General features: G+C 36.2%; 1 protein-coding gene across 11 annotated transcripts in view; it reads right to left on the reverse strand.

The window, feature by feature from the left end:
- The window catches only part of RICTOR (RPTOR independent companion of MTOR complex 2), a 127,637-nt gene that overhangs the window by 34,405 nt on the left and 67,711 nt on the right, over positions 1 to 25,521 (reverse strand). For all 11 annotated transcript variants that reach the window (XM_029218069.1, XM_029218067.1, XM_029218072.1 and 8 more), the window contains 11 exons: positions 18,988 to 19,055; positions 16,035 to 16,102; positions 7,738 to 7,820; positions 6,576 to 6,663; positions 5,745 to 5,835; positions 5,566 to 5,632; positions 5,349 to 5,429; positions 3,358 to 3,458; positions 1,335 to 1,500; positions 936 to 1,037; positions 767 to 813 (listed from right to left, as the gene is read on the reverse strand). In XM_029218069.1, the coding sequence (XP_029073902.1) occupies positions 767 to 813; positions 936 to 1,037; positions 1,335 to 1,500; positions 3,358 to 3,458; positions 5,349 to 5,429; positions 5,566 to 5,632; positions 5,745 to 5,835; positions 6,576 to 6,663; positions 7,738 to 7,820; positions 16,035 to 16,102; positions 18,988 to 19,055 (962 nt within the window). The remainder of the gene's footprint in view (positions 1 to 766; positions 814 to 935; positions 1,038 to 1,334; positions 1,501 to 3,357; positions 3,459 to 5,348; positions 5,430 to 5,565; positions 5,633 to 5,744; positions 5,836 to 6,575; positions 6,664 to 7,737; positions 7,821 to 16,034; positions 16,103 to 18,987; positions 19,056 to 25,521) is intronic.

Here is a 25,521-nt window from a genome sequence, read left to right on the forward strand (position 1 = left end):
GAATGAGACGTCACCTCTGTTCTCAAGGAGTCTGAAAAGTTAGTGCTAATGCTTCTTTACCCCAATGTAATTCTTATGTTCTATATATTTCTCAAAACTTAATACAGATATTAAGTTAAATATCACTGAGTAGATGAATTCAATCAATTATAATGTCAATGATATGAACTTCTCAAAAACATGAAGTAAAGCCCCTCTTATCCAATGAGATCAACACTGGTGGTTGGTTAGTCTAAACTCAGGAGTAAAAATGCATGGGGTACTAGAAAAGAGCACAATACCCTGAGGTACTGTATATGCTATAAACATTAGCATGTTTTATGGAAGGTGTGGTTGGTTACAAGGAGTGTAAAAACGAAGAAGAATGAATAACCCTTCAAAGTCAGATTCAAAAGAAAGTAGAATTGGAATATTTTAAATGGCCATCATTTTGAAAGGGAAACACTATGCCCTTATGTCATTCTCATACATTAGGGCTAAGAAAAGTACATGGCTGATATTCCTCGATTTGAGAAACTTTAATCTCAAGTATTTCATTTGTTCCAAAACTAAAACCAGAATGTAAATAAACAGAAAAAGAATTCGCTGATGCTTTTTGGTTGTAAAATACAAACTATGTATAAAAAAAATATATATGTACCTACTGAATACCAACTATTAAAATGTATGTATGTATCTTTAAAACATCAATTATTACTTTTAGTAGGTATCAGGCATAATATAATTCAAATCTAAGTTCTTTAAATGCAAAACAGTTCTTACATACCTGTGCAACTGTTCATCTTTATAGTTTCTTAGATTTACATTTGGCCACTAGAAAAACATAATACGTTATATTATGTATTTATCAATTCCTAAACATATAATTATGATGAAGTACAATGAATAAGAAAATGAAAACAATCAAGCCATCACCAAGAAGTATCCTATCATACCTTAAGAATGGTCCCTATAAGATTCCAATTCCATTCAAGATTCTCTTTATGTTGAAGGACTTGGCTATCTCTAAGGTTCATTAAAAGAGCTTCCTCTGTATCCTAAAATCACCAGAAAGTAATATGAAAAATTAAGACAAATTGGCCTCACGTCAAAAAACTAACTTCAAATATTAAAAACAAAATGAAAGGTTTTTCATTTAAGGAAGATTATCAAGATTTTGTAACTTGAAAAAGTTATAAAAACTCAGCTCCACTGCCTAGTCATTATAAAACTTAGAAGCCTTCTGAAAATCCATATGCATGAATAAAACTGCAAACTCAAGCATGTATGCCTACTAAAATACAGTGGTTAAGGATTAGGAAATTAAATTGAAAATTGCATCTTCACATCAGTACCTTAAGAACAAATATATCTTTCTGAACTCGGAGATATTGATCCCGTTTCTGGTGTGTTGCAATTGCTTTCTGAATAATGTGATCTAAATGAAGGCTATAAGGCTTAGGTCCTCGTTTCTTCATTTCATGGAAGCGTTTTAAACAGTTCAAGGCTGCACTGGCTCGCCTAATGAGAAAAAAATTAGTACAATTAATACAAGGCTAGCGTAATTTTAAAGAGACCACTTTGGTAAATTATTCTATTAAAACTTACATAAATCTGTGCTAGAGAGTGTTACTAAAAAGTAAATTATTTAACCAAATTTGGAACCACAAAGAAAAAAAACAAGAACACTGCTGATTTGTATGAAGAAACACTAATTATTTAGATTCAATGAAACATACTTACTAATCTTTTCTTCTATGGTGGTGGGTACTTTTGGTATGTTAGTTTTAAGAACTCCTTCCTCAAGGTCAGAACCTAGTGACCTTACTTTCTTATTAAAGTTTTAAAACTCTGCTTTTCACATTTAAGTCCTTAATCCATATGAAATTGATTTTTGTTTGTGATATGAGGTTGGATAACCAATGATTCCAGTATCAACTGAACAGTCTGTATTTTCCCCACTAATCTGCAACTGTAAATGGGATCCTTTTAAAAATTATTTTATTTTGAAAATTAATTATTTATTTATTTTGGCTGTGTTGGGTCTTCGTTGCTGTGCACGGGCATTCTCTAGTTGCGGTGAGTGAGGGCTACTGCTCATTACGGTGCACAGGCCTCTTACTGCTGTGGCTTCCCTTAGAGCATGGGCTCTAAGTGCACGGGCTTCAGTAGTTGCAGCATGCGGGCTGAGTAGTTGTGGCTTCTGGGCTCTAGAGCGCAGGCTCAGTAGTCGAAGTGCATGGGCTTAGTTGCTCCGTGGCATGTGGGATCTTCCCGGACCAGGGATCGAACCCGTGTCTCCTGCATTGGCAGGTGGATTCTTAACCACTGTGCCACCAGGAAGTCCCTAGAAATTATTTCAAATTCCCTTTTTGTGGTGCATAAAATACAGTTTTCTAGAATTTGGTAGTGATCAAGTGTCAAGAAACTCTGGTAAATACAAATCAGATTTAAAATTTAAAAACCTTAGGATGTGTCCAGATTAGCAAGTACTTGTCAGTAAACAGCTTACCGAGCTAAAAAAATCATTCTTAGATTATTACTGGAATTTTGAAGGTAAATTTGAATTCCTGATGAACACTAAATACCATGGCCATAATCTGACCCAGAGAGTTCAGGTCTACCAGGCTTTGGGATAGTACATTTTCCCATCAAGAAATTACTAAAATAAAAGTTGAATGCCACCACTACCGATGTTAGCTTAAGAGTCAGAACTGATGGTCCTTAATGCCCTCAGTTTATAATACAACTTCAGTCTGTTAAATAATAGTATTTTCACTGACAGATTTAAAGCTAATAAAAAGAGTATTATTTATTTATAGTGAGGCCCTTATGTGTACTTTTGAATTAATAAAGCTAACTAAACTTTTGAGAAATGTATTATAACTTAAAAATTCCTAGTTCTGAATAGCTAATGAACTACATTTCAAAACATTACAAAAAAAACAATGAAGCCTAAATATATAAATTCCAACTTTCTTTTTCCAACATTTTTAACCACACATACAAAAGAATACACTGTTAGTCTTTGTGCTTTAATTTGAAATAATTCAGACATTGAAAAAGAGACTGAACTGTTGCTCAAAACATAAAACAGTCCAAAAAACTCTCAATCCCAATATTTTTACTGATCTGGTAGAAAGTTTACGTCCTTGTCCAGAAACATGCTAGAAAAGGTTGATTTTACTAAACTAAAATACTCTGTAGCCTAAAATACAAATTATTTTTAAAAACTGTTAATTTTCCTCTTATCCAAAGGCTTCCCTAAATAATTCCCAGACATAACCTATATATACTACTTCCTTATAAAGAATATAAGGTCATCTAAGTGGGTATTAAATATACAGGCACAAGCTTTGCTAGAGCTCTGATACTTACAGTCTCTTTTCCTTAGGGATATCAAAGGATGCAGCCATATTCATTAGGGTTGGCAGGCAGTGCAAATGATGGCTATGTGAATGAGGAAGAATTGTGTTTGCCTAAAATGAACCATAATATTTTTGAAAAATTGATTATTTTATGTTACAGATTATCCACAGATATAATGCTAAAAGGTTTTACTCATGAATTATTCATTTTCTAATATATACTTATAGCTAACTTTTATCTCATCTACTTTCAACAAGGATGAGCTATCACAAATATAAAGATACAGGCTCATATTATGTTAATAGAACTCTAAATTTCATACATCCTTTCTTATAACATTAAATTATAATTTTAAGTGGTACCCAATTAAACTCACTTCTTAAATAATCTAAAAGGACTATATGTCAAAACTTGGATCCAGTGTTATAATGTTATGTTAAAAGTAGCATTTAGGACTTCCCTGGTGGCGCAGTGGTTGAGAGTCCGCCTGCCGATGCAGGGGACACGGGTTCGTGCCCCGGTCCGGGAAGATCCCACATGCCGCGGAGCGGCTGGGCCCGTGAGCCATGGCCGCTGAGCCTGCGCGTCTGGAGCCTGTGCTCCGCAACGGGAGAGGCCACAGCAGTGAGAGGCCCGTGTACCGCAAAAAAAAAAAAAAAAAAAAAAAAAAGTAGCATTTAAAATGCTGGATGCAATATCCTAACTTATGAGTTGACTTCTTAGGTTTAAAAACCACCTTCTCAAAACAGGTTTGTCTCATGGTCCAACAATCTTTAAATAAGAAACTTGTCTTCTGCTTTCCAAATGAAGTCCTACCACCCAATCTGCTTTCTACCAATAAAGATAAATTAATTAAATGTGGAAGCCAGAAGATGTAAGAATAACAAGCGATGAACTAACACTGCTATACTCAAACTGACTAGCTTTTATATTTCAAGGGAATCACAGAATTCTGGTGTATGGGGGAAGGGAATGGATGAAATTTATTAAAGAGATTCCTTCACACAAAGGCAAATAATTCTAGATACTGATATCCTTACAGAAATGATATCTTAATTAAAATAAAAATAATCACACCTGAGATTCTGCAATATTACTTAATTATCTCATAGACAGACTGAAGGAAAACAGAGCAAGTGGCTAAATAATTCACTGATAAACAAGACAGTTACCATTAAACTCTGTTTAATTCTCTTTTGCTCACTCACAAAGCCCAACTGCTATGTAGAAAAAAAACCCTGGTGATGGAGGGGACCAAAAACAACGACAAAAACAAAAAATATTCTGCCAATAATAAACCATAACATAATTTTAAAAGATTTGCCATAAGTTTACTTAATGAGTTTAAAGTGGTTCTTTTTATTTAGTGTTTATTAACTAATTGGTGACAGAAATATAAATTTCTAATTTGCAAATAATCAGAGTACCCTCACTGCTTGATCTGCTGGGAGTAGAGAATGATCAGATTACTTTGCTAGCTCCTTGTTTCCAGAAGTTACTGATGTCATAAAATTGTGGCCAAAAAAAGATTCCCACCCTCTAAACCTAAACCTACAAGTTTACAGAGAAGTATGTGTTCTAATGAGGCAGTTATATTTAGATTATTTTCCACAAAGTTTTCTAAAATTCAGGCACTGACTATTATATATCAATTCTATTTAGCTGACTGAAGTAATACCTATAGTTTTGTAATTTCATGCTTTTTAGGTAGGAAGTCATTCTAAGAGAAAGACTTTTAGGACTCAAAATGTCAGCATCAAAAGTGAGTATAAAAAGGCAATATTCAGTTCTCTGTATTTTTTATATTTGTTCCATTTAAAAATCTAGCCTCTATATATAAGATACAAAGTATCAAGGGTTCTTTGTAATGCAAAGATAAACATTCAAATAAATGCAAACTTATTTTTTTGAGATAATGCAAAGTAACATCGTTAAAATAGCCTGTTTCATAAATTAAAACATTAATAGTATGAAACATAATCAGAAGTTGTTAAACTTACCATATGTAAAAGCTCTCCTAAAAGGATGGTAGCTCTAACTGAGATATGGTCATCGCTGTTTGTTATCACCTCAACCAAACCCTTTGAAAATAACAAGAAAATATCATAGTTGCAAAATATTATATATGAATACAATTATGCATCATATATGTTTGTTGCTCTGAAAGAATTCTGTTAGAGAAAATAAAATAAATAAAATAAGGTTTATAACTCTTACCTCTAAAAGCCCATTACGAATAAATGCTGATAGTATCAGTGCCAAATAATTATCCATGAGGTCTGGCCTGGAAATAAGCACGGCACAGAAAAATTTAAATATTGTTCCATACACTACAAAATTTAACATAAAAATAGTAATTGTAATAAATGTGAACTATTTCTATATCTAAGGTCTACCTGGATCTGGCACGATGAGGAAGAATAGTTTTTGCCTCAGCTGCTACAAAACCATCTGAAAGCCTCCAACTGTCTTGGAATCTACCTGGATCTAAAATAGTTAAATTTAGATAGTTAGAAGAAAATAATATACCAATGAAACACTTCAAATAACCATCAGCTAAGCAGGCTACAAATAATTTTCTTAAACGTTCGTTAAAAAAAAAAAAAAAAGAGGGCTTCGCTGGTGGCGCAGTGGTTGAGAGTCCGCCTGCCGATGCAGGGGACACAGGTTCATGCCCTGGTCCGGGAAGATCCCACATGCCGCAGAGTGGCTTGGCCCGTGAGCCATGGCCGCTGAGCCTGAGCGTCCGGAGCCTGTGCTCCGCAACAGGAGAGGCCACAACAGTGAGAGGCCCGCGTAACGCAAAAAAAAAAAAAAAAAAACAGACTCAAGAAGGCATACAGAAGAAAACGATTTATGTAAATGAACACAGATTTAACTTCCTTCACTGAGGGACTCAGAGTCATTTGGGCTAAAATAAAATAAGAATCAAATAATCCACTGTGAGAATCACATAAGGTTTCTTATTAACTCCTCTCTTCCTTTCTTAGTCCATCCTTCTATTAAATTCACTGCTCGTTTCAGAAGCTAGGGTGATGGAGAAGAAATTTAAATTTCTTTTTAGAAATTTATCTGAGATTTTATTTTTATATTGATTTCAGGCCACAAATATGCAGTAAGAAAATGATATTTAGTTCAGTATTTTTCCTTTGAGGAACTCTGTCTCCATTAGATAATCCATTTAAAAAATTACAATATATGAGTAGTGAATGCACTTCAATACTTACCTACACTGAGCAGTGCTTCTATGAACTCTTCAGTCACAACAGGTAGAGGAAGACGAAATATATCATAAAGCACTTCAAGGAGACCTCGCTGCAAGTACAAATAAATACAGTTCATTTGCTTTTATGGAATAAATCTTTGTTTGCAATTTTTTAAATGTCCTATTCACAGATTAAAAAATCGATAAAAACAGAACTACTGTATTTCAGAAAACTACCATTATCAGGCCTATATTACAGAAGAGATAACTACTGAATGCTTACTACATATACATGATGTAATCTTGTCAATAAATCTTTTATTATCCCCACTGTACACATGAAGAAATACATTTAAAGGTTAAAAATAATTTGCCCAAGGTCATGGAGCTATAAATAATAAAAAAAGGAGTCAAACCTCAGTCGGCCAGACTCAAAGGACCATGTTCTTTCACCATTTGCTGAGTAAGAAGTCAACTGAATTGGAACCTTTCCATCTATAATTACATCCTTCCATGGTCTAAATGCTTTTATTTTTAGTTCACATTTTAAGCAAGGTACCTGTAGCTAATATTTACTACTAATAATAAGAAACAAAGGGGCAAATTTTGTCCCTTTGAACAAAATTAAAACAAAAACATTAAAGAGGAAAAGGAAGAACCACATGAAGAGTTCATTTTTTTCCTCTAATTTCAATTTGTTTTAGTTGTTTAATACAATTCCTATACACTAATAACTTAGGACTATGTCTAAAAAAAGGATATAAATACCCCAAATTTAATCAGAACCACTACTCATAACATATAAAAACACAAGTTAGAAGGCATAAGTTGCATAAATACTATATTTACTTTTTAAGTATATTTTTCTATATTGCTTGAACCTTTTACAATGAGAATGCCCCTGTGTATTATTTGCACTTTTTATTGAATAAAGCATAATTAATTTCACATTTTTAATCTAATTTTAATACAGCCCTAGTTCCTAACAACAGCAGTGTTTCAAATGATTCATATTATATTCTTAGGGTTCAACTAAGTAGTAAATATTTATTCATGTATTTTGAAAATGCTCTGTGATACAGATTAACAATTCATGAGGAAAAAGCATTACCTGAAATAAATTTTTTCCAATTAATTTCCTCCACTAAAACTCCATGAATGAAATAATCATAACTTTTACCTACCCTTATTTCCATATTTGGAATGCAAAGGACTCCAATTAGAGACTGAATCCCAGAATTTCCAGGCTTACATAAATTAATAATACCTAAAAAAGATAAAAAGAAAAAAAAATAGCTGATTTGAATTTCAAAAAAATTTTCTATAGTAATGTATCCATAATACAAAATGTGACATTTTTCCATGCTAAATTACACTATTACATTATTTGATTATCATAATTGATAGTATATTTCAAACATTCTCTGAATTTGCCAACTAATTAGAGGTTATCAATAATTTTATCCTTTAAATTACTTCTTCTATTTGTTTCATACCCAAAAAGTTTTCATGAATCTGACTGCCTATTATTCCCATTTGCTGATGAGTGATTCTCAGGGATATTGGAGAGAATAAGACAATGTCTTGTTTATTTAACACTTTCTCAACCTAAACTGATAAACTTTGCTTGGCATTTGCCTTTTAAAAGTTTAAGTCTAAAACTTAACGAATGCACAGACGAGTATAACCAACAGACTTCAAATAAACTGAATGGATCAAAATATTAAGTGAGAGAATTTACTCAAACAATTTTAAACATATTAACACCATGTCACAAAAGAAGATATGTATCAGTAAGTAGCCAATAAACACAAAAGTGTTCAATATCATTAGTCACTGGGGAAATGCAAATTACAGTCAAAATAAGATACTGTCACACACCCACTAGAGTGGCTGAAATTAAAAACTGATAACACCAGATGCTGGCAAGGATGTAGAGCAACTGGAACTCACATACCTACATGATAGGAGTATGAAATAGTGCTTCAGTATTTTGAGAAAAAGTCTTGCAGTTTCTCATACAACTAAACATATATCGGGACTTTCCTGGTGGTGCAGTGGTTAAGAATCTGCCTGCCAATGCAGGGGACAGGGGTTCGAGCTCTGGTATGGGAAGATCCCACATGCTGTGGATCAACTAAGCCCGTGCGCCACAACTACTGAGCCTGTGTTCTAAAGCCCGCAACACAACTACTGAGCCCACGTGCCACAACTACTGAGCCCACGTGCCACAACTACTGAAACCCACGCACCCTAGAGCCTGCGTCACAACTACTGAAGCCTGAGCGCTGCAACTACTAAGTCTGCGTGCTGCAACTAATGAAGCCCATGCACCTAGAGCCTGTGCCCTGCAACAAGAGAAGGCACTGCAATGAGAAGCCCGCGCACTGCAAAGAAGAGTAGCCCCCGCTCGCCATAACTAGAGAAAGCCCGCGTGTAGCAACGAAGACCCAACACAGCCAAAAAATCCCCATATATCCACCCTGTGACTCAGCAATTCTATTTGGTATTTACCCAAAAGGAAACAAAGCTTATATCTGAAAAAAAATTTTACAATGCTGCTCATAGTAGCTCTATTTAGAACAATCAAAACTGGAAACAGGGGCTTCCCTGGTGGCGCAGTTGTTGAGAGTCCGCCTGCTGATGCAGGGGACACGGGTTCGTGCCCCGGTCCGGGAAGATCCCACATGCCACGGAGCAGCTGGGCCCATGAGCCATGCCCGCTGAGCCTGCACGTCCAGAGCCTGTGCTCCGCAATGGGAGAGGCCACAACAGTGAGAGGCCCGCGTACCGCCAAAAAAAAACAAAAAAACAAAAAAACAAAAAACTGTAAACAGGTCAGGTATTCACTAACAGGAGGAAGGCTAAAAACACAGTGATATATTTACCCAGTGGAATACTACTCAGCAATAAAAAGGAACATATTATTGATATATACAACATGAATCAGTAGCGTTATGCTGAGTGAAATCAGAATCATTAAGTTGAGTGAAAAAAGCCTACACACAAAAGTATACATATACTATGATTCCACTTAAATAAGTTTCAGAACAGGCAAAAATGATTTGTGATAAAAAATAAACAGAGCAGTGGTTGCTTCTTACAGGAGTGGGGTCAGGGATTAACTAGGAAGGGACATGAGAGAACTTTCTGCGATGATGGTAATGTTCTATATCCTAAAAAGAGTTTGGATACACAGGTATAAGCATTTGTCAAAACTCATCAAATTGCAGACTCAAGATTTGTGCATTTCACTGTAAGGGATAAATTTTACCTCAAAGTGCCCCCCCCCAAAAAAACCTCAGAAACAAACAAAAATAACCAAATAAGAACCCTAAACAAATAGTGAACTTTAGGTAATAATGTGCATGCTGAAGTGTTTAGGAATCAGAACTTAATTTTGCAACTTCTTTAAAATGCATTAGAATAACATGAGGACTGATGAATTCTCAGAGGACTAGGCAGATGGGTAGATATGTAATAAAGCAAATAGACCAAAATCTAAGTGGTAGGAGTATATGGTGTTCACTGTATAATTTTTCTGTATAGTTGAAATTTTTGATAATGTTAGGGAAAACATTTTTTAAAAGTAAAGGAAAACATTTTTAAAAAGTCATATAGGATTCTGAGGTTCCCTGTTACTTCTACTTAAGCACATATATTTATATTTATGAATAATATGTATCTTTTCTTTGCACTTAGGTTCAAATTAAAACATAATAGACAGACTTACTTAAAATACCAAAATAGTGTTTCTCAAACTTTGATGTCTGACAGTAATTTGAGAGATTATAGATTAAGATACAATAATCTGCAATCATAGTCTGCACTAATAGGGAAAACAGGCTACTGCAACTCAAGAAGAAACTGTGTTCTAAAAGTTCATTTTTCAGTCAGTTTTTTGGATTTTGAAATATATGATAGAAATAACATTACAAACATACAAAAGCTCATTTAACCCACAGTATCACAGAATCTAATACTATTTAGGAAATTATTTTTGTGAGAAAATGTTTTCAGAATTCTAACTTGAATAATATTCCAGTTCTTACTTCAATAGAAGGGAAGAACACTCTGACCTTTTAAGTTTCTAATGATGGATCAGTGCATTAAAGGACTCTAGGACAAACTGAAGCACAGCAGAAAAACGTTTAAGAGAAACAAGAGACTGGCAGAGATTAGAGGTACAGTGACTGGAGAGCAGAGTCTACAGTAGGGAGAATGAAGACAGTAGCTAGGCTGTACTGGCGGTCAGAGTTGGATAGAATTCATTCTTGGGGGGAAGAAAGAAACCACTTTAACGGCAAGGAAGCTGAAGAACGGTGAAGGACGGTAGCTGTAGCTACAGAAAATAAAGTTATACGTGATTTCTAAGGCAAGGGCACTGACAGTTAACCTTGGCAGGAGGACTGTGTTGGTTTTCTATGTTGAAAGAGTGTGTGGAAGCTAGTAAAGTATAAAAAACGATGTGTGATGGTTGAGCCCTCATAGAATCCTAGGTTGTCCATGAGGATAAGGGGAAAAAGGCAGTCATGAGGTATAGCAAGGTTGGGATTTTTACCAAAATGTGAGAGGCCAGAGGAAGTCCTTGTACATATATTGGCTAGGGCTGGGATAGTCTATGGCTGCGATAGTCATTTTTATGGAAAAGATGTTAACTGGTTACTTAAGTATACAGAAATGTTCAAGTAAATTTTCCTGTTCTATTTATTGCTATACTCCTTTGTATGCTATCCCTTAAATTATTCTGCAAAGTCAAGAAGGAAAAGGTTGGCTTCCCTTGTGGTGAAGTGGTTAAGAATCCACCTGCCAAAGCAGGGGACACGGGTTCGAGCCCTGGTCTGGGAAGATCCCCCACGCTGCGTAGCAACTAAGCCCATGCACCACAACTACTGAGCCTGCGCTCTACAGCCCACAAGCCACAACTACTGAGCCCACGTGCCACAACTACTGAGGCCTGTGCGCCTAGAGCCCGTGCTCTGCAACGAAAGAAGCCACCACAATGAGAAGCCCGTGCACTACAACAAAGAGTAGCCCCTGCTCGCCACAACTAGAGAAAACCTGCATGCAGCAACGAAGACAATGCAGCCAAAAATTAAATAATAAATTTTTTTTAAAAAAAGAAGAGGTAATCATTAATACAAAATAACACATTTAGTGCTGGTATTATTTTAAGAAAAATGTTTGCTTTTTATTCCATGGAAAGGTAAAACATGTATAATCCCTCTTTTCAAGAAATATTGGACTACTAGGCAATAGAAATAAAAGCAAAAATATGGTTTTCTCCGGGTATATGCCCAGGAATGGGATTGCTGGGTCATATGGTAGTCCTATTTTTAGTTTTTTAAGGAACCTCCATACCATTCTCCACAGTGGCTGTACCAATTTACATTCCCACCAACAGTGCAAGAGGGTTCCCTTTTCTCCACACTCTCTCTAGCCTTTATTATTTGTAGACTTTTTTTTTTTTATTTTATTTATTTATTTATTTATTTATTTATTTTTGGCTGCGTTGGGTCTTCATTGCTGCGCGCGGGCCTTCTCTAGTTGCGGCGAGCGGGGGCTGCTCTTCATTGCGGTGCAAGGGCTTCTCATCGCGGTGGCCTCTCTAGTTGCAGAGCACTGGCTCCAGGCGCGCGGGCTTCAGGAGTCGTGGCTCGCGGGCTCTAGAGTGCAGGCTCAGTAGCCGTGGCACACGGGCTCAGTTGCTCCACGGCATGTGGGATCCTCCTGGACCAGGGCCCGAACCCACGTCCCCTGCACTGGCAGGAGGACTCCCAGCCACTGCGCCACCAGGGAAGCCCTATTTGTAGACTTTTTAATGAGGGCTATTCTGATCAGTGTGAGGTGATACCTCACTGTAGTTCTGATTTGCATTTCTCCAGTAATTAGTGATATTGAGCATCTTTTCATGTGCTTTTTGGTCATCTGTATGCCTTCTTCAGAGAAATGTCTATTTAGATCTTTTGCCCATTTTCTGATTGGGTTATCTGGTTTTCTGATACTGAACTGCATGAGCTGTTTATATATTTTGGAGATTAATCCCTTGTCGTTTGCTTCATTTGCAAATATCTTCCCCCATTTTGAGGATTGTCTTTTTGTTTTGTTTATGGTTTCCTTTGCTGTGCACTTTTAAGTTTAATTAGATGGCATTTTTTTTTGTTTTTATTTTCATTACTCTAGGAGGTGGATCAAAAAAGATCTTGCTGTGATTTATGTCAAAGAGTGTTCTGCCTATGCTTTCCTCTAAGAGTTTTATAGTGTCCAGCATTACATTTAAGTCTTTAATCCATCTGGAGTTTATTTTTGTGTATGGTGTTAGGGAGTGTTCTAATTTCATTCTTTTACATGTAGCTGTCCAGTTTTCCCAGCACCACTTATTGAAGAGACTGTCTTGTCTCCATTGTATAGTCTTGCCTCCTTTGTCATAGATTAATTGACCATAGGTGAGTGGGTTTATTTCTGGGCTTTCTATCCTGTTCCATTGATCTATATTTCTGTTTTTATGCCAGTCCCATACTGTTTTGATGACTGTAGCTTTGTAGTATAGTCTGAAGTCAGGGAGCCTGACTCCTCCAGCTCCATTTTTCTTTCTCAAGATTGCTTTGGCTATTCGGGTCTTTTATGTTTTCATATGGATTTTGTGTTCTAGTTACATGAAAAATGTCACTGGTAATCTGACAGGGATTGCACTGAATCTGTAGATTGCTTTGGGGAGTATAGTTATTTTCACAATATTGATTCTTCCAATCCAAGAACATGGTATATCTTCCCATCTGTTTGTGTCGTCTTTGATTTCTTTCATCAATATCTTACAGTTTTCTGAGTACAGGTCTTTTGCCTCTTTAGGTAGGTTTATTCTTAGGTATTTTATTCTTTATGTTGCGATGGTAAATGGGATTGTTTCCTTAATTTCTCTTTCTGATCTTTCATTGTTAGTGTAAAGGAATGCACCCCAATGTTCACTGCAGCACTATTTCCAATAGCCAGAACATGGAAGCAACCTAAATGTCCAACAACAGAGGAATGGATAAAGAAAACATGGTACATATATACAGTGGAATATTACCGGCAATAAAAAAAGAACAAAGTAATGCCATTTGCAGCAACAGGGATGAATCCAGAGATTATCATACTGAGTGAAGTAAGTCAGACACAGAAAGACAAATATATGATATCGCTTATATGTGGAATCTAGAAAAAAAAAGGGGGGGGTTACAAATGAACTTACAAAAACAGAAGTAGAGTCATGGATGTAGGAAACAAACTTACGGTTACAAGGGGATAAGAGTGGGGGAGGGATAAACTGGGAGATTGGGACCGACATATACACACAACTACATATAAAATACATAACTAATAATAATCTGCCATATAGCACAGGGAATTCTACTCAATACTCTGTAATTGCCTACATGGGAAAAGAATCTAAAAAAAAAAAAAAAGGGCTTCCCTGGTGGCGCAGTGGTTGAGAGTCCGCCTGCCGATGCAGGGGACACGGGTTCGTGCCCCAGTCCGGGAAGATCCCACATGCCGCGGAGCGGCTGGGCCCGTGAGCCATGGTCGCTGAGCCTGCATGTCCGGAGCCTGTGCTCCACAACGGGAGAGGCCACAACAGTGAGAGGCCCGTGTACCGCAAAAAAAAAAAAAAAAAAAAGTGGATATATGTATAGCTGATTCACTTTGCTGTACACCTGAAACTAATGCAATATTGTAAATCAACTATTCTCCAATAAAAATTTTAAAAAAAGAAAAGAAAAAATAAACAAATGGGACCTAATGAAACTTATAAGCTTTTGCACAGCAAAGGAAACCATAAACAAAATGAAAAGACAACCTATGGAGTGGGAGAAAATATTTGCAAATTAGGCAACCAACAAGGGATTAATTTCTAAAATATACAAACAGCTCATACAACTCATAACAAAAAAACAAGCAACCCAATCAAAAAATGGACAGAAGACCTAAATAGACATTTCTCCCAAGAAGACATACAGATGGCCAATAGGCAAATGAAAAGATGTTCAACATCACTAATTATTAGAGAAATGCAAATCAAAACTACAATGAGGTATCACCCCACACCAGTCAAAATGGCCATCATTAAAAAGTCTACAAATAATAAATGCTGGAGAGGTTGTGGAGAAATAGGAACCCTCCTACACTGTTTGTGGGAATGTAAATTGGTGCAGCCGTTATGGAAAACAGTATGGAGGTTTTTTGAAAAACTAAAAATAGAGTTACCACATGATCCTGCAATCCCATGCCTGGGTATATAACCAGAGAAAACTCTAATTTGAAAAGATACATGCAGACTGTCATACAGAGTGAAGTAAGTCAGAAAGAGAAAAACAAACATTGTATATTAACGCATATATGTGGAATCTAGAAAAATGGTAGAGATGAACCAGTTTGCAAGGCAGAAATAGAGACACAGATGTAGAGAACAAACGTATGGATACCAAGGGGGGAAAAGTGGGGCGGGGAGGGGATGAATTGCGAGAGGGACTGACATATATACACTAATATGTATAAAATAGATAACTAATAAGAACCTGCTATATAAAAAAAAATAAAATTCAAAAAAAGAAAACATGAAAATAAATAAATTTAAATAAATAAATAAAAGATGCATGCACCCCAATGTTCACTGAAGCACTATTTACAATAGCAAAGACATGGAAGCAATCTAAATGTCCATCAACAGATGAATGGATAAAGATGTGAGATATACACACACACACACACACACACACACACACACACACACACAATGAAATATTACTCAGCCATAAAAAAGAATGAAATAATGCCATATGCAGCAACATGATGGACCTAGAGATTATCATCATACTAAGTGAAGTAAGTCAGACAGAAAGACAAATACCATACAATATCACTTATATGTGGAATCTAAAATATGATACAAATGGACTTATTTGTGAAACAGAAACAGACTCACAGACAGGGAAAACAAACTTATGGTTATCAAAGGAGAAAGGGAGTGGGAGAGTGATAAATTAGGAGTTTGGGATTTACAGATACACACTACTATATATAAAATAAACAACAAGGTCCTACTGTATAGTACAGGGAACTATATTCAACATCCTGTAATAAACCATAATGAAAAAGAATGTAATTTGGGATTACTAATGGCCTATCTTGCTTATTTGGTATTTATGACATTCTACATTACATTTTTAGGAACAAACTTTAGTTACATATTCAACACTCTTAAAAATTTTTTTTGGTATAGATCTTGTTTAAGTTTATTTTAATGCCCAGGTTATCATTAGCATATTGACTTACAAATGGTCAATTTTAAGACTTGTGTACAAACCCCTCTTGGTTCTAATGATAACATATAAAGAAAGACTAGGTTAACATCTAAAGCAGATGCTACAATAATAATTTAACATTTGAAAAAATAGCCAAGTTTTTCTTATTGGATGTTATAAAGCAGCACAGAGGAACTTACCTGCCCATGACCGGAATGTTGCTATGATTCCCATTTTACTTGCTAGAAACCTTGCTTCTCTGTCTTCTCTGTTGGGTGAGGTGGGGGGGGGGGGGGTCAAAGAAATTAAATGTTAAAATAAAAAGTGAGTTTTTCCTACCACTATATCAGAATAAGAGCTATCATTACTTAACATTTAAATATTTACATAGGAAATTCAACAATATATTAAAAGAAAATAAAGATCAGATCTACCTCAAAGCAAATTACCCAATTATGTACTGATCACACGTCCCCCCATTTAAAATTCACAACATCTTTTAAAACAAATTATAAATTCCGCTTTCCCACTGAGTTCTACTTTTCCTGCTCTTTCTGAAAACTATTCTTAGGTAGCTCATTAACACCTTTAATTGAGCATTAGAGACAACACCAGCCTGCTTAATAAGCATCTCTGTCAAAATACTGCCCCTTAGCAAAGAAAATTACCACATAAACCTCTTACTTTTACCACATGTATTCTCTTTACTTCAAAAATCTTGTCCCAAATTTATTTGAGCATTTCTACCAAGCAAGCTCAACAACTCAGATATTCACTGAGGTATTATTAAATAACTAGATATTATTATTGATCCATTTCTAAGCTCATTCAGGTTGTTGGCAGAATTCACTTCCTTGGTGTTATACAACTGAGGTTTCTGTTTTCTTTCTGTCAGCTGGGGCCTACTACCAGCTACTTTCTTCTTTTATAACTGGTATCCAATCATCTCACTTGTTCCCTTCTACGTAATAGTTTATGACAATTAATTAACCAACAGTATTACTTACATTGTTAAACATATTCCATATATGGTCTACGGCCAGTTTTAATACTTAATAGCAACCTTGTACTCTTTATTTATGCCACCTCAACCATCTCTACCCTGTAAACAGTCCATTTTTTTTTTCTGTGCCATCTTTTTTACTTCCCTAATGTTAAAGTTCTTAACAGTTGTGAGAATACAGAAATCCAGAGAACTGGGAAAGAAAAAAACAGAAGGGATAAAGAACAATGACAGAAAATCAAAGAATGGTAAGCAAGCAGATAGTTTACAAAAGAGAAATGAAAGTTAAAAACATCCCCCACACATACAAACCAACCACACTAAGCTCTGTGGTACTAATCAACATGACACTATAACAGAAACTAAAATGGGGAGGGGGGGTTGGTGGAAGAAATGAGAATCAGACAACTGTGTGATTAAGCTTTTGGTGCTCCTTCTCTTAAAAATGTTTGTGACATACTTATACTGATTGCCTGGTAATCCAATCTCTAACCTATTTGATAAATTAGTAGTATTGTTAAAAAAAAAAAAAAAAAAAACCACCCATTTCCTTATTCCCTAGCTATAATGTACTCATGCTCCAGAAACTGCCCATACTCCAGAAACTTAAGGAAAGCAAAGTATTGAACCAAACAGAAAAGAAAGGATTTTGGTGGAATGTACTCCCCCCTCCTCAACTCTAAAAAATATCCAGGTTCGTCTCTTGCTTATTCTGGTAGGCAGAATTCTAAAAATGCCCCTATCCTCTCAAGATTCTAGGTCTTAATCCCTGGATCCCTGTGAATATGATATCATTGCCATGACTGTGATTATGTTTATGTTATATAGCCCGGCAGACCTTAAGATAGGGAGATCATCTGGTAGACTTGATCGAACTGGAGAGCTTTCTCTAGCTGGAGGCAGAAGAAAAAGGTCAGAGAGATTCAAAGCACAAAGATTCAAGGAATTCCTGCTGTGTTTGAAGATGGAGAGTACCATGTGCCAGGAAAAGAGGGTGGCCATTAGAAGCTGAGAGTAGGCCCCAGTTGACAGTCAGCAAGAAAACAGGAACTTCAGTTGTACAATAGCAAGGAAGTGAATTCTGCCAACAATCTGAGTGAGCCTAGAAATAAATGGCTTCTTCACCAGAACTTCCAGATAAGAACCATGCCAGACCTCTGACCTACTGAATTGTGAACTAATAAACTGATGTTATTTTAAGCTGCTATATTTGTAGTCATTTGTCATGCAGCAATAGAAAATGCATACATTCTTCATCAATAAAGAGCATGCCCAAGTGTGATAGGAGAAGCCAAGAAAGGGGCTTAAGAATCCCAATTCATAACTTAGTTAGCAAGAATAAGGTCTGAGAAGTCTTAAACAGAGAACGACTATTCTAATTTCTTAGCTCAGGTCATGATATGTTAGCATGCAATGAGTCCACAGTGATGGAGGTGATTAAAGATATGAAACCACTATTTTTAATTCAAGAGAAAAAAGAAAAACAACAAAAATATGCCCATTTCACAATGTTCCCAAACTTAGTGAGGAATTTTTAAAACATACTATCTCTCAAAATAAGTGTGTCTACAATCGAACAATCCTACTATGCTACACCTGATAGCATATTTATTGGAACTGTGTCAGCGGCAAAATCTTCACAGACAAGTTCATTATTTGATCTATAAATCAATTTAAATATAGTTATTCCAGAATACCTAGTGAACATGTTCATTTCTCTCCAGAAAAATTGAAAATTATCCTGCCTCATTTCTAGAAAATAATCTTTATCTCCTCTTACTTCCCTATGAACCTTACTCTCAAAATTCTACACAGTATATTTTTCTGCTTACTCAATTTAGGCCACTCTTCATTCTACTCACAATTAATTCCTTTAGTCTCTCAATGTAATTGCGCTAAAAACATGTACAACAGAAAAATTATTAAAGATCTAGGTTTCTACTCCTACCTATCTTACATTTTTTAAAATAAGAAACTAATTCCAAGTCTTTAAATATCCCGATGCTTACTTTTAATTTTTTAAACCACAGCTAATTATGAGAGAACTATAACTCCATGAAATAGGAAATTTACTTAAACTCATTTTTCTCTGGCTCTATGTACAATCAGGCAAATCTAAAAGTTTTAACAGTAACACGCATGGTACTTACTTAAGCTGTCCTTCAGCTGTATCTGGACTATGTCTGTAGTGAAAATCAGTATAGGGTGCTAAAATTCGCTAATAAAAAGAAAAGGGAAAAAAAGAAGAAGAAAAAGAGTCCTTATTATAAAATGTATTCTTCCTGTAACAAGCTAAAATTAATTCCACTTCTCTGTATCTCTAACTGGGTACACTGCTTGAGAGACTTATTTCTTCAAACTCATCATCAAGGAATATATTTGAGTGATTTTTTTAAATGTACAAACTGAATTTCTGAACTTCTAAACTGACGTTTAACATACATATTAAGCAGTGCACAAATCATGAATGTGAGGTTTGATGGATTTTCTCAAACTAAGCACGTTCCCTATAATCCTCAAAGCCTCCTTATTCTCCCCTTCGTTCTCACCACAGGACTACTATCCTGATTTCTAACACTATGACTTGTTTTGCCTATTTTTGAACATTATTTAATTATTTTTACTTTATAAATTATGTTCATTTTGTTACTAGTATAAGGAAATCCAAATTATTTTTGTGTATTGCCCTTGTATATAGCAACCCTGTTAGGCTCACTCATTTTAGAACTTAAACCACTGTATCTCATTTACCAACCCCTGGCCCAGCCTTGTGCTGACTGCATTACTGTGGCCTGAATTTTAATTTTAAAATGATTTAAAATACCTAAGACATTACAAATATTGTTTTAGACAACCAGTAGTCTTTTATATTTTGTCATGTGTACGTTTTTTGCCACGCTTCATTGCTTCCTGCATTTCCTTGTTTGTCTCGGGTCATTTTCCTTTTAAGGATTCACTTTAACCTTCCTTTGAGTCTGTCTCATTTTCTTTTTATTATCTTTATTGGAGTATAATTGCTTTACAATGGTGTGTTAGTTTCTGCTTTATAACAAAGTGAATCAGTTATACATACACATATGTTCCCATATCTCTTCCCTCTTGCGTGTCCCTCCCTGCCACCCCCCTAGGTGGTCACAAAGCACCGAGTTGATCTCCCTGTGCTATGCGGCTGCTTCCCACTAGCTTTCTATTTTACGTTTGGTAGTGTATATATATCCATGCCACTCTCTCACTTTGTCACAGCTTACCCTTCCCCTTCCCCATATCCTCAAGTCCATTCTCTAGTAGGTCTGTGTCTTTATTCCTGTCTTACCCCTAGGTTCTTCATGACATTTTTTTGCTTAAATTCCATATATATGTGTTAGCATATGGTATTTGTCTTTCTCTTTCTGACTTACTTCGCTCTGTATAACAGACTCTAGGTCTATCCACCTCATTACAAATAGCTCAATTTTGTTTCTTTTCATGGCTGAGTAATATTCCATTGTATATATGTGCCACATCTTCTTTATCCATTCATCCAATGATGGACACTTAGGTTGTTTCCATCTCCTGGCTATTGTAAATAGAGCTGCAATGAACATCTTGGTACATGACTCTTTTTGAATTGTGGTTTTCTCAGGGTATATGCCCAGCAGTGGGATTCCTGGGTCATACAGTAGTTCTATTTGCAGTTTTTTAAGGAACCTCCATACTGTTCTCCATAGTGGCTGTACCAATTCACATTCCCACCAGCAGTGCAAGAGTGTTCCCTTTTCTCCACACCCTCTCCAGCATTTATTGTTTCTAGATTTTTTGCATTCTGACTGGTGTGAGATGATATCTCATTGTAGTTTTGATTTGCATTTCTCTAATGATTAATGATGTTGAGCATTCTTTCATGTGTTTGTTGGCAGTCTGTATATCTTCTTTGGAGAAATGTCTATTTAGGTCTCCTGCCCATTTTTGGATTGGGTTGTTTGGTTTTTTGTTACTGAGCTGCATGAGCTGCTTGCAAATTTGGAGATTAATCCTTTGTCAGTTGCTTCATTTGCAAATATTTTCTCCCGTTCTGAGGGTTGTCTTTTGGTCTTGTTTATGGTTTCCTTTGCTGTGCAAAAGCTTTTAAGTTTCATTAGGTCCCATTTGTTTATTTTTGGTTTTATCTCCATTTCTCTAGGAGGTCGGTCAAAGAGGATCTTGCTGTGATTTATGTCATAGAGTGTTCTGCCTATGTTTTCCTCTAAGAGTTTGATAGTTTCTGGCCTTACATTTAGGTCTTTAATCCATTTTGAGCTTACTTTTCCATGTGGTGTTAGGGAGTGATCTTATCTCATACTTTTACATGTACCTGTCCAGTTTTCCCAGCACCACTTATTGAAGAGGCTGTCCTTTCTCCACTGTACATTCCTGCCTCCCTTTATCAAAGATAAGGTGACCATATGTGCGTGGGTTTATCTCTGGGCTTTCTATCCTGTTCCATTGATCTATATTTCTGTTTTTGTGCCAGTACCATTATGTCTTCATTCCTGTAGCTTTGTAGTATAGTCTGAAGTCAGGGAGCCTGATTCCTCAAGCTCTGTTTTTCGTTCTCAAGATTGCTTTGGCTATTCGGGATCTTTTGTGTTTCCATACAAACTGTGAAATTTATTTTTCTACTTCTGTGAAAAATGCCAGTGGTAGTTTGATAGGGATTGCATTGAATCTGTAGATTGCTTTGGGTAGTAGAGTCATTTTCACAATGTTGACTCTTCCAATCCAAGAATATGGTGTATCTCTCCATCTATTTGTATCATCTTTAATTTCTTTCATCAGTGTCTTATATTTTTCTGCATACAGGTCGCTTGTCTCCTTAGGTAGGTTTATTCCTAGATATTTTATTCTTTTTGTTGCAATGGTAAATGGGAGTGTTTTCTTGATTTCACTTTCAGATTTTCATCATTAGTGTATAGGTATGCAAGTGATTTCTGTGCATTAATTTTGTATCCTGCTACTTTACCAAATTCATTGATTAGCTCTAGTAGTTTTCTGGTAGCATCTTTAGGATTCTCTATGTATAGTATCATGTCATCTGCAAACAGTGACAGCTTTACTTCTTCTTTTCCCATTTGGATTCCTTTCATTTCCTTTTCTTCTCTGATTGCTGTGGCTAAAACTTCCAAAACTATGTTGAATAAGAGTGGTGAGAGTGGGCAACCTTGTCTTGTTCCTGTTCTTACTGGAAATGCTTTCAGTTTTTCACCATTGAGGACGATATTGGCTGTGGGTTTGTCATATACTGCCTTTATTATGTTGAGGAAAGTTCCCTCTATGCCTACTTTCTGCAGGGTTTCTATCATAAATGGGTGTTGAATTTTGTCAAAAGCTTCCCCTGCATCTACTGAGATGATCATATGGTTTTTTTCCTTCAATTTGTTAATATGGTGTATCACAGTGATTGACTTGCATATATTGAAGAATCCTTGCATTCCTGGAATAAACCCCACTTGATCGTGGTGTATGATCCTTTTAATGTGCTGTTGGATTCTGTTTGCTAGTATTTTGTTGAGGATCTTTGCATCTATGTTCATCAGTGATATTGGTCTGTAGTTTTCTTTCTTTGTGACATCCTTGTCTGGTTTTCGTATCAGGGTAATGGTGGCCTCGTAGAATGAGTTTGGGAGTGTTCCTCCCTCTGCTATATTTTGGAAGAGTTTGAGAAGGATAGGTGTTAACTCTTCTTTAAATATTTGATAGAATTCGCCTGGGAAGCCTTCTGGTCCTAGGCTTTTGTTTGTTGGAAAATTTTTAATCACACTTTCAATTTCAGTGCTTGTGATTGGTCTGTTCATATTTTCTATTTCTTCCTGATTCAGTATCGGTACATTGTGCATTTCTAAGAATTTGTCCATTTCTTCCAGGTTGTCCATTTTATTGGCATAGAGTTGCTTATAGTAATCTCTCATGATCTTTTGTATTTCTGCAGTGTCAGCTGTTACTTCTCCTTTTTCATTTCTAATTCTATTGATTTGAGTCTTCTCCCTTTTTTTCTTGATGAGTCTGGCTAATAGTTTATCAATTTTGTTTATCTTCTCAAAGAACCAGCTTCTAGTTTTATTGATCTTAGCTATCGTTTCCTTCATTTCTTTTTCATTTATTTCTGATCTGATCTTTATGATTTCTTTCCTTCTGCTAACATTGGGGTATTTTTGTTCTTCCGTCTCTAATTGCTTAGGTGCAAGGTTAGGTTGTATATTCGGGATGTTTCGGAACGTAGGATTGTATTGCTATAAACTTCCCTCTTAAAACTGCTTTTGCTGCACCCCATAGGTTTTGGGTTGTCGTGTCTCCATTGCCATTTGTTTCTAGGCATTTTTTAATTTCCTCTTTCATTTCTTCAGTGATCACTTCGTTATTAAGTAGTGTATTATTTAGCCTCCATGCGTTTGTACTTTTTACAGATCTTTTCCTGTAATTGATATCTAGTTTCATAGTGCTGAGGTCGGAAAAGGTACTTGATACAATTTCAATTTTCTAAAATTTACCAAGGCTTGATTTGTGACCCAAGATATGATCTATCCTGGAGAATGTTCCATGAGCACTTGAGAAAAATGTGTATTCTGTTGTTTTTGGATGGAATGTCCTATAAATATCAATTAAGTCCATCTAGTTTAATGTATCATTTAAAGCTTGTGTTTCCTTATTTTCATTTTGGATGATCGGTCCATTGGTGAAAGTGGGGTGTTAAAGTCCCCTACTATGAATGTGTTAGTGTCGATTTCCCCCTTTATGGCTGTTAGTATTTGCCTTATGTATAGAGGGGATCCTATGTTGAGTGCATAAATATTTACAATTGTTATATCTTCTTCTTGGATCGATCCCTTGATCATTATGTAGTCTTCTCCTTTGTCTCTCGTAATACTCTTTATTTTAAAGTCTATTTTGTCTGATATGAGAATTGCTACTCCAGCTTTCTTTTGGTTTCCATTTGCATGGAGTATCTTTTTCCATACCCTTACTTTCAGTCTGTATGTGTCTCTAGGTCTGAAGTGGGTCTCTTGTAGACAGCATATATATGGGTCTTGTTTTTGTATCCATTCAGCCAGTCTGTGTCTTTTGGTGGGAGCATTTAATCCATTTACATTTAAGGTAATTATTGATATGTATGTTCCTATTCCCATTTTCTTAATTATTTTGGGTTTGTTATTGTAGGTCTCTTCCTTCTCTTGTGTTTCTTGCCTACTAGAGAACATCCTTTAGTATTTGTTGTAAAGCTGGTTTGGTGGTGCTGGACCCTCTCAGCTTTTGCTTCTCTGTAAAGGTTTTAATTTCTCCATCAAATCTGAATGAGATCCTTGCTGGGTAGAGTAATCTTGGTTGCAGGTTTTTCTCCTTCATCACTTTAAATATGTCCTGCCAGTCCCTTCTGGCTTGCAGAGTTTCTGCTGAAAGATCAGCTGTTAATCTTATGGGGATTCCCTTGTGTGTTATTTGTTGTTTTCCCTTGCTGCTTTTAGTATGTTTTCTTTGTATTTAACTTCTAACAGTTGGATTAATATGTGTCTTGGCATATTTCTCCTTGGATTTATCCTGTATGGGACTCTCTGTGCTTCCTGGACTTGATTAACTATTTCCTTTCCCATATTAGGGAAGTTTTCAACTATAATCTCTTCAAATATCTTCTCAGTCCCTTTCTTTTTCTCTTCTTCTCCTGGAACCCCTGTAAGTCGAATGTTGGTGCATTTAATGTTGTCCCAGAGGTCTCTGAGACTTCCTCAGTTCTTTCCATTCTTTTTTCTTTATTCTGCTCTGCAGTAGTTATTTCCACTATTTTATCTTCCAGGTCACTTATGCATTCTTCTGCCTCAGTTATTCTGCTATTGATCCCATCTAGAGTATTTTTAATTTCATTTATTGTGTTTTTCATCGTTGTTTGTTTCATCTTTAGTTCTTCTAGGTCCTTGTTAAATGTTTCTTGCATTTTCTCTATTCTGTTTCCAAGATTTTGGATCATCTTTACTATCATTATTCTGAATTCTTTTTCAGTTAGACTGCCTATTTCCTCTTCATTTGTTAGGTCTGGTGGGTTTTTATCTTGCTCCTTCGTCTGCTGTGTGTTTTTCTGTCTTCTCATTTTGCTTATCTTACTGTGTTTGGGGTCTCCTTTTTGCAGGCTGCAGGTTCGTAGTTCCCGTTGTTTTTGGTGTCTGTCCCCAGTAGCTAAAGTTGGTTCAGTGGGTTGTGTAGGCTTCCTAGTGGAGGGGACTAGTGCCTGTGTTCTGCTGGATGAGGCTGGATCTTGTCTTTCTGGTGGGCAGGTTCACGTCTGGTTGCGTGTTTTGGGGTGTCTGTGGACTTATGATTTTAGGCAGCCTCTCTGCTAATGGGTGGGGTTGTGTTCCTGTCTTGTTAGTTGTTGGGCATAGGGTGTCCAGCACTGTAGCTCGCTCGTCGTTGAGTGAAGCTGGGTGCTGGTGTTGAGATGGAGATCTCTGGGAGATTTTCACCGTTTGATATTATGTGGAGCTGGGAGGTCTCTTGTGGTCCAGTGTCCTGAAGTTGGCTCTCCCACTTCAGAGGCACAGCACTGACTCCTGGCTGCAGCACCAAGAGCCTTTCATCCACACGGCTCAGAATAAAAGGGAGAAGAAAGAAAGAGAGAGAGAGAGAGAGAGAGACAGAAAGAAAGAAAGAAAGAAAGAAAGAAAGAAAGAAAGAAAGAAAGA

The sequence above is a fragment of the Monodon monoceros genome, unplaced genomic scaffold (genome assembly GCF_005190385.1).
Source record: "Monodon monoceros isolate NGI ecotype Baffin Bay Population unplaced genomic scaffold, NGI_Narwhal_1 Super_Scaffold_12, whole genome shotgun sequence".
Classification (NCBI taxonomy): Eukaryota; Metazoa; Chordata; class Mammalia; order Artiodactyla; family Monodontidae; genus Monodon; species Monodon monoceros.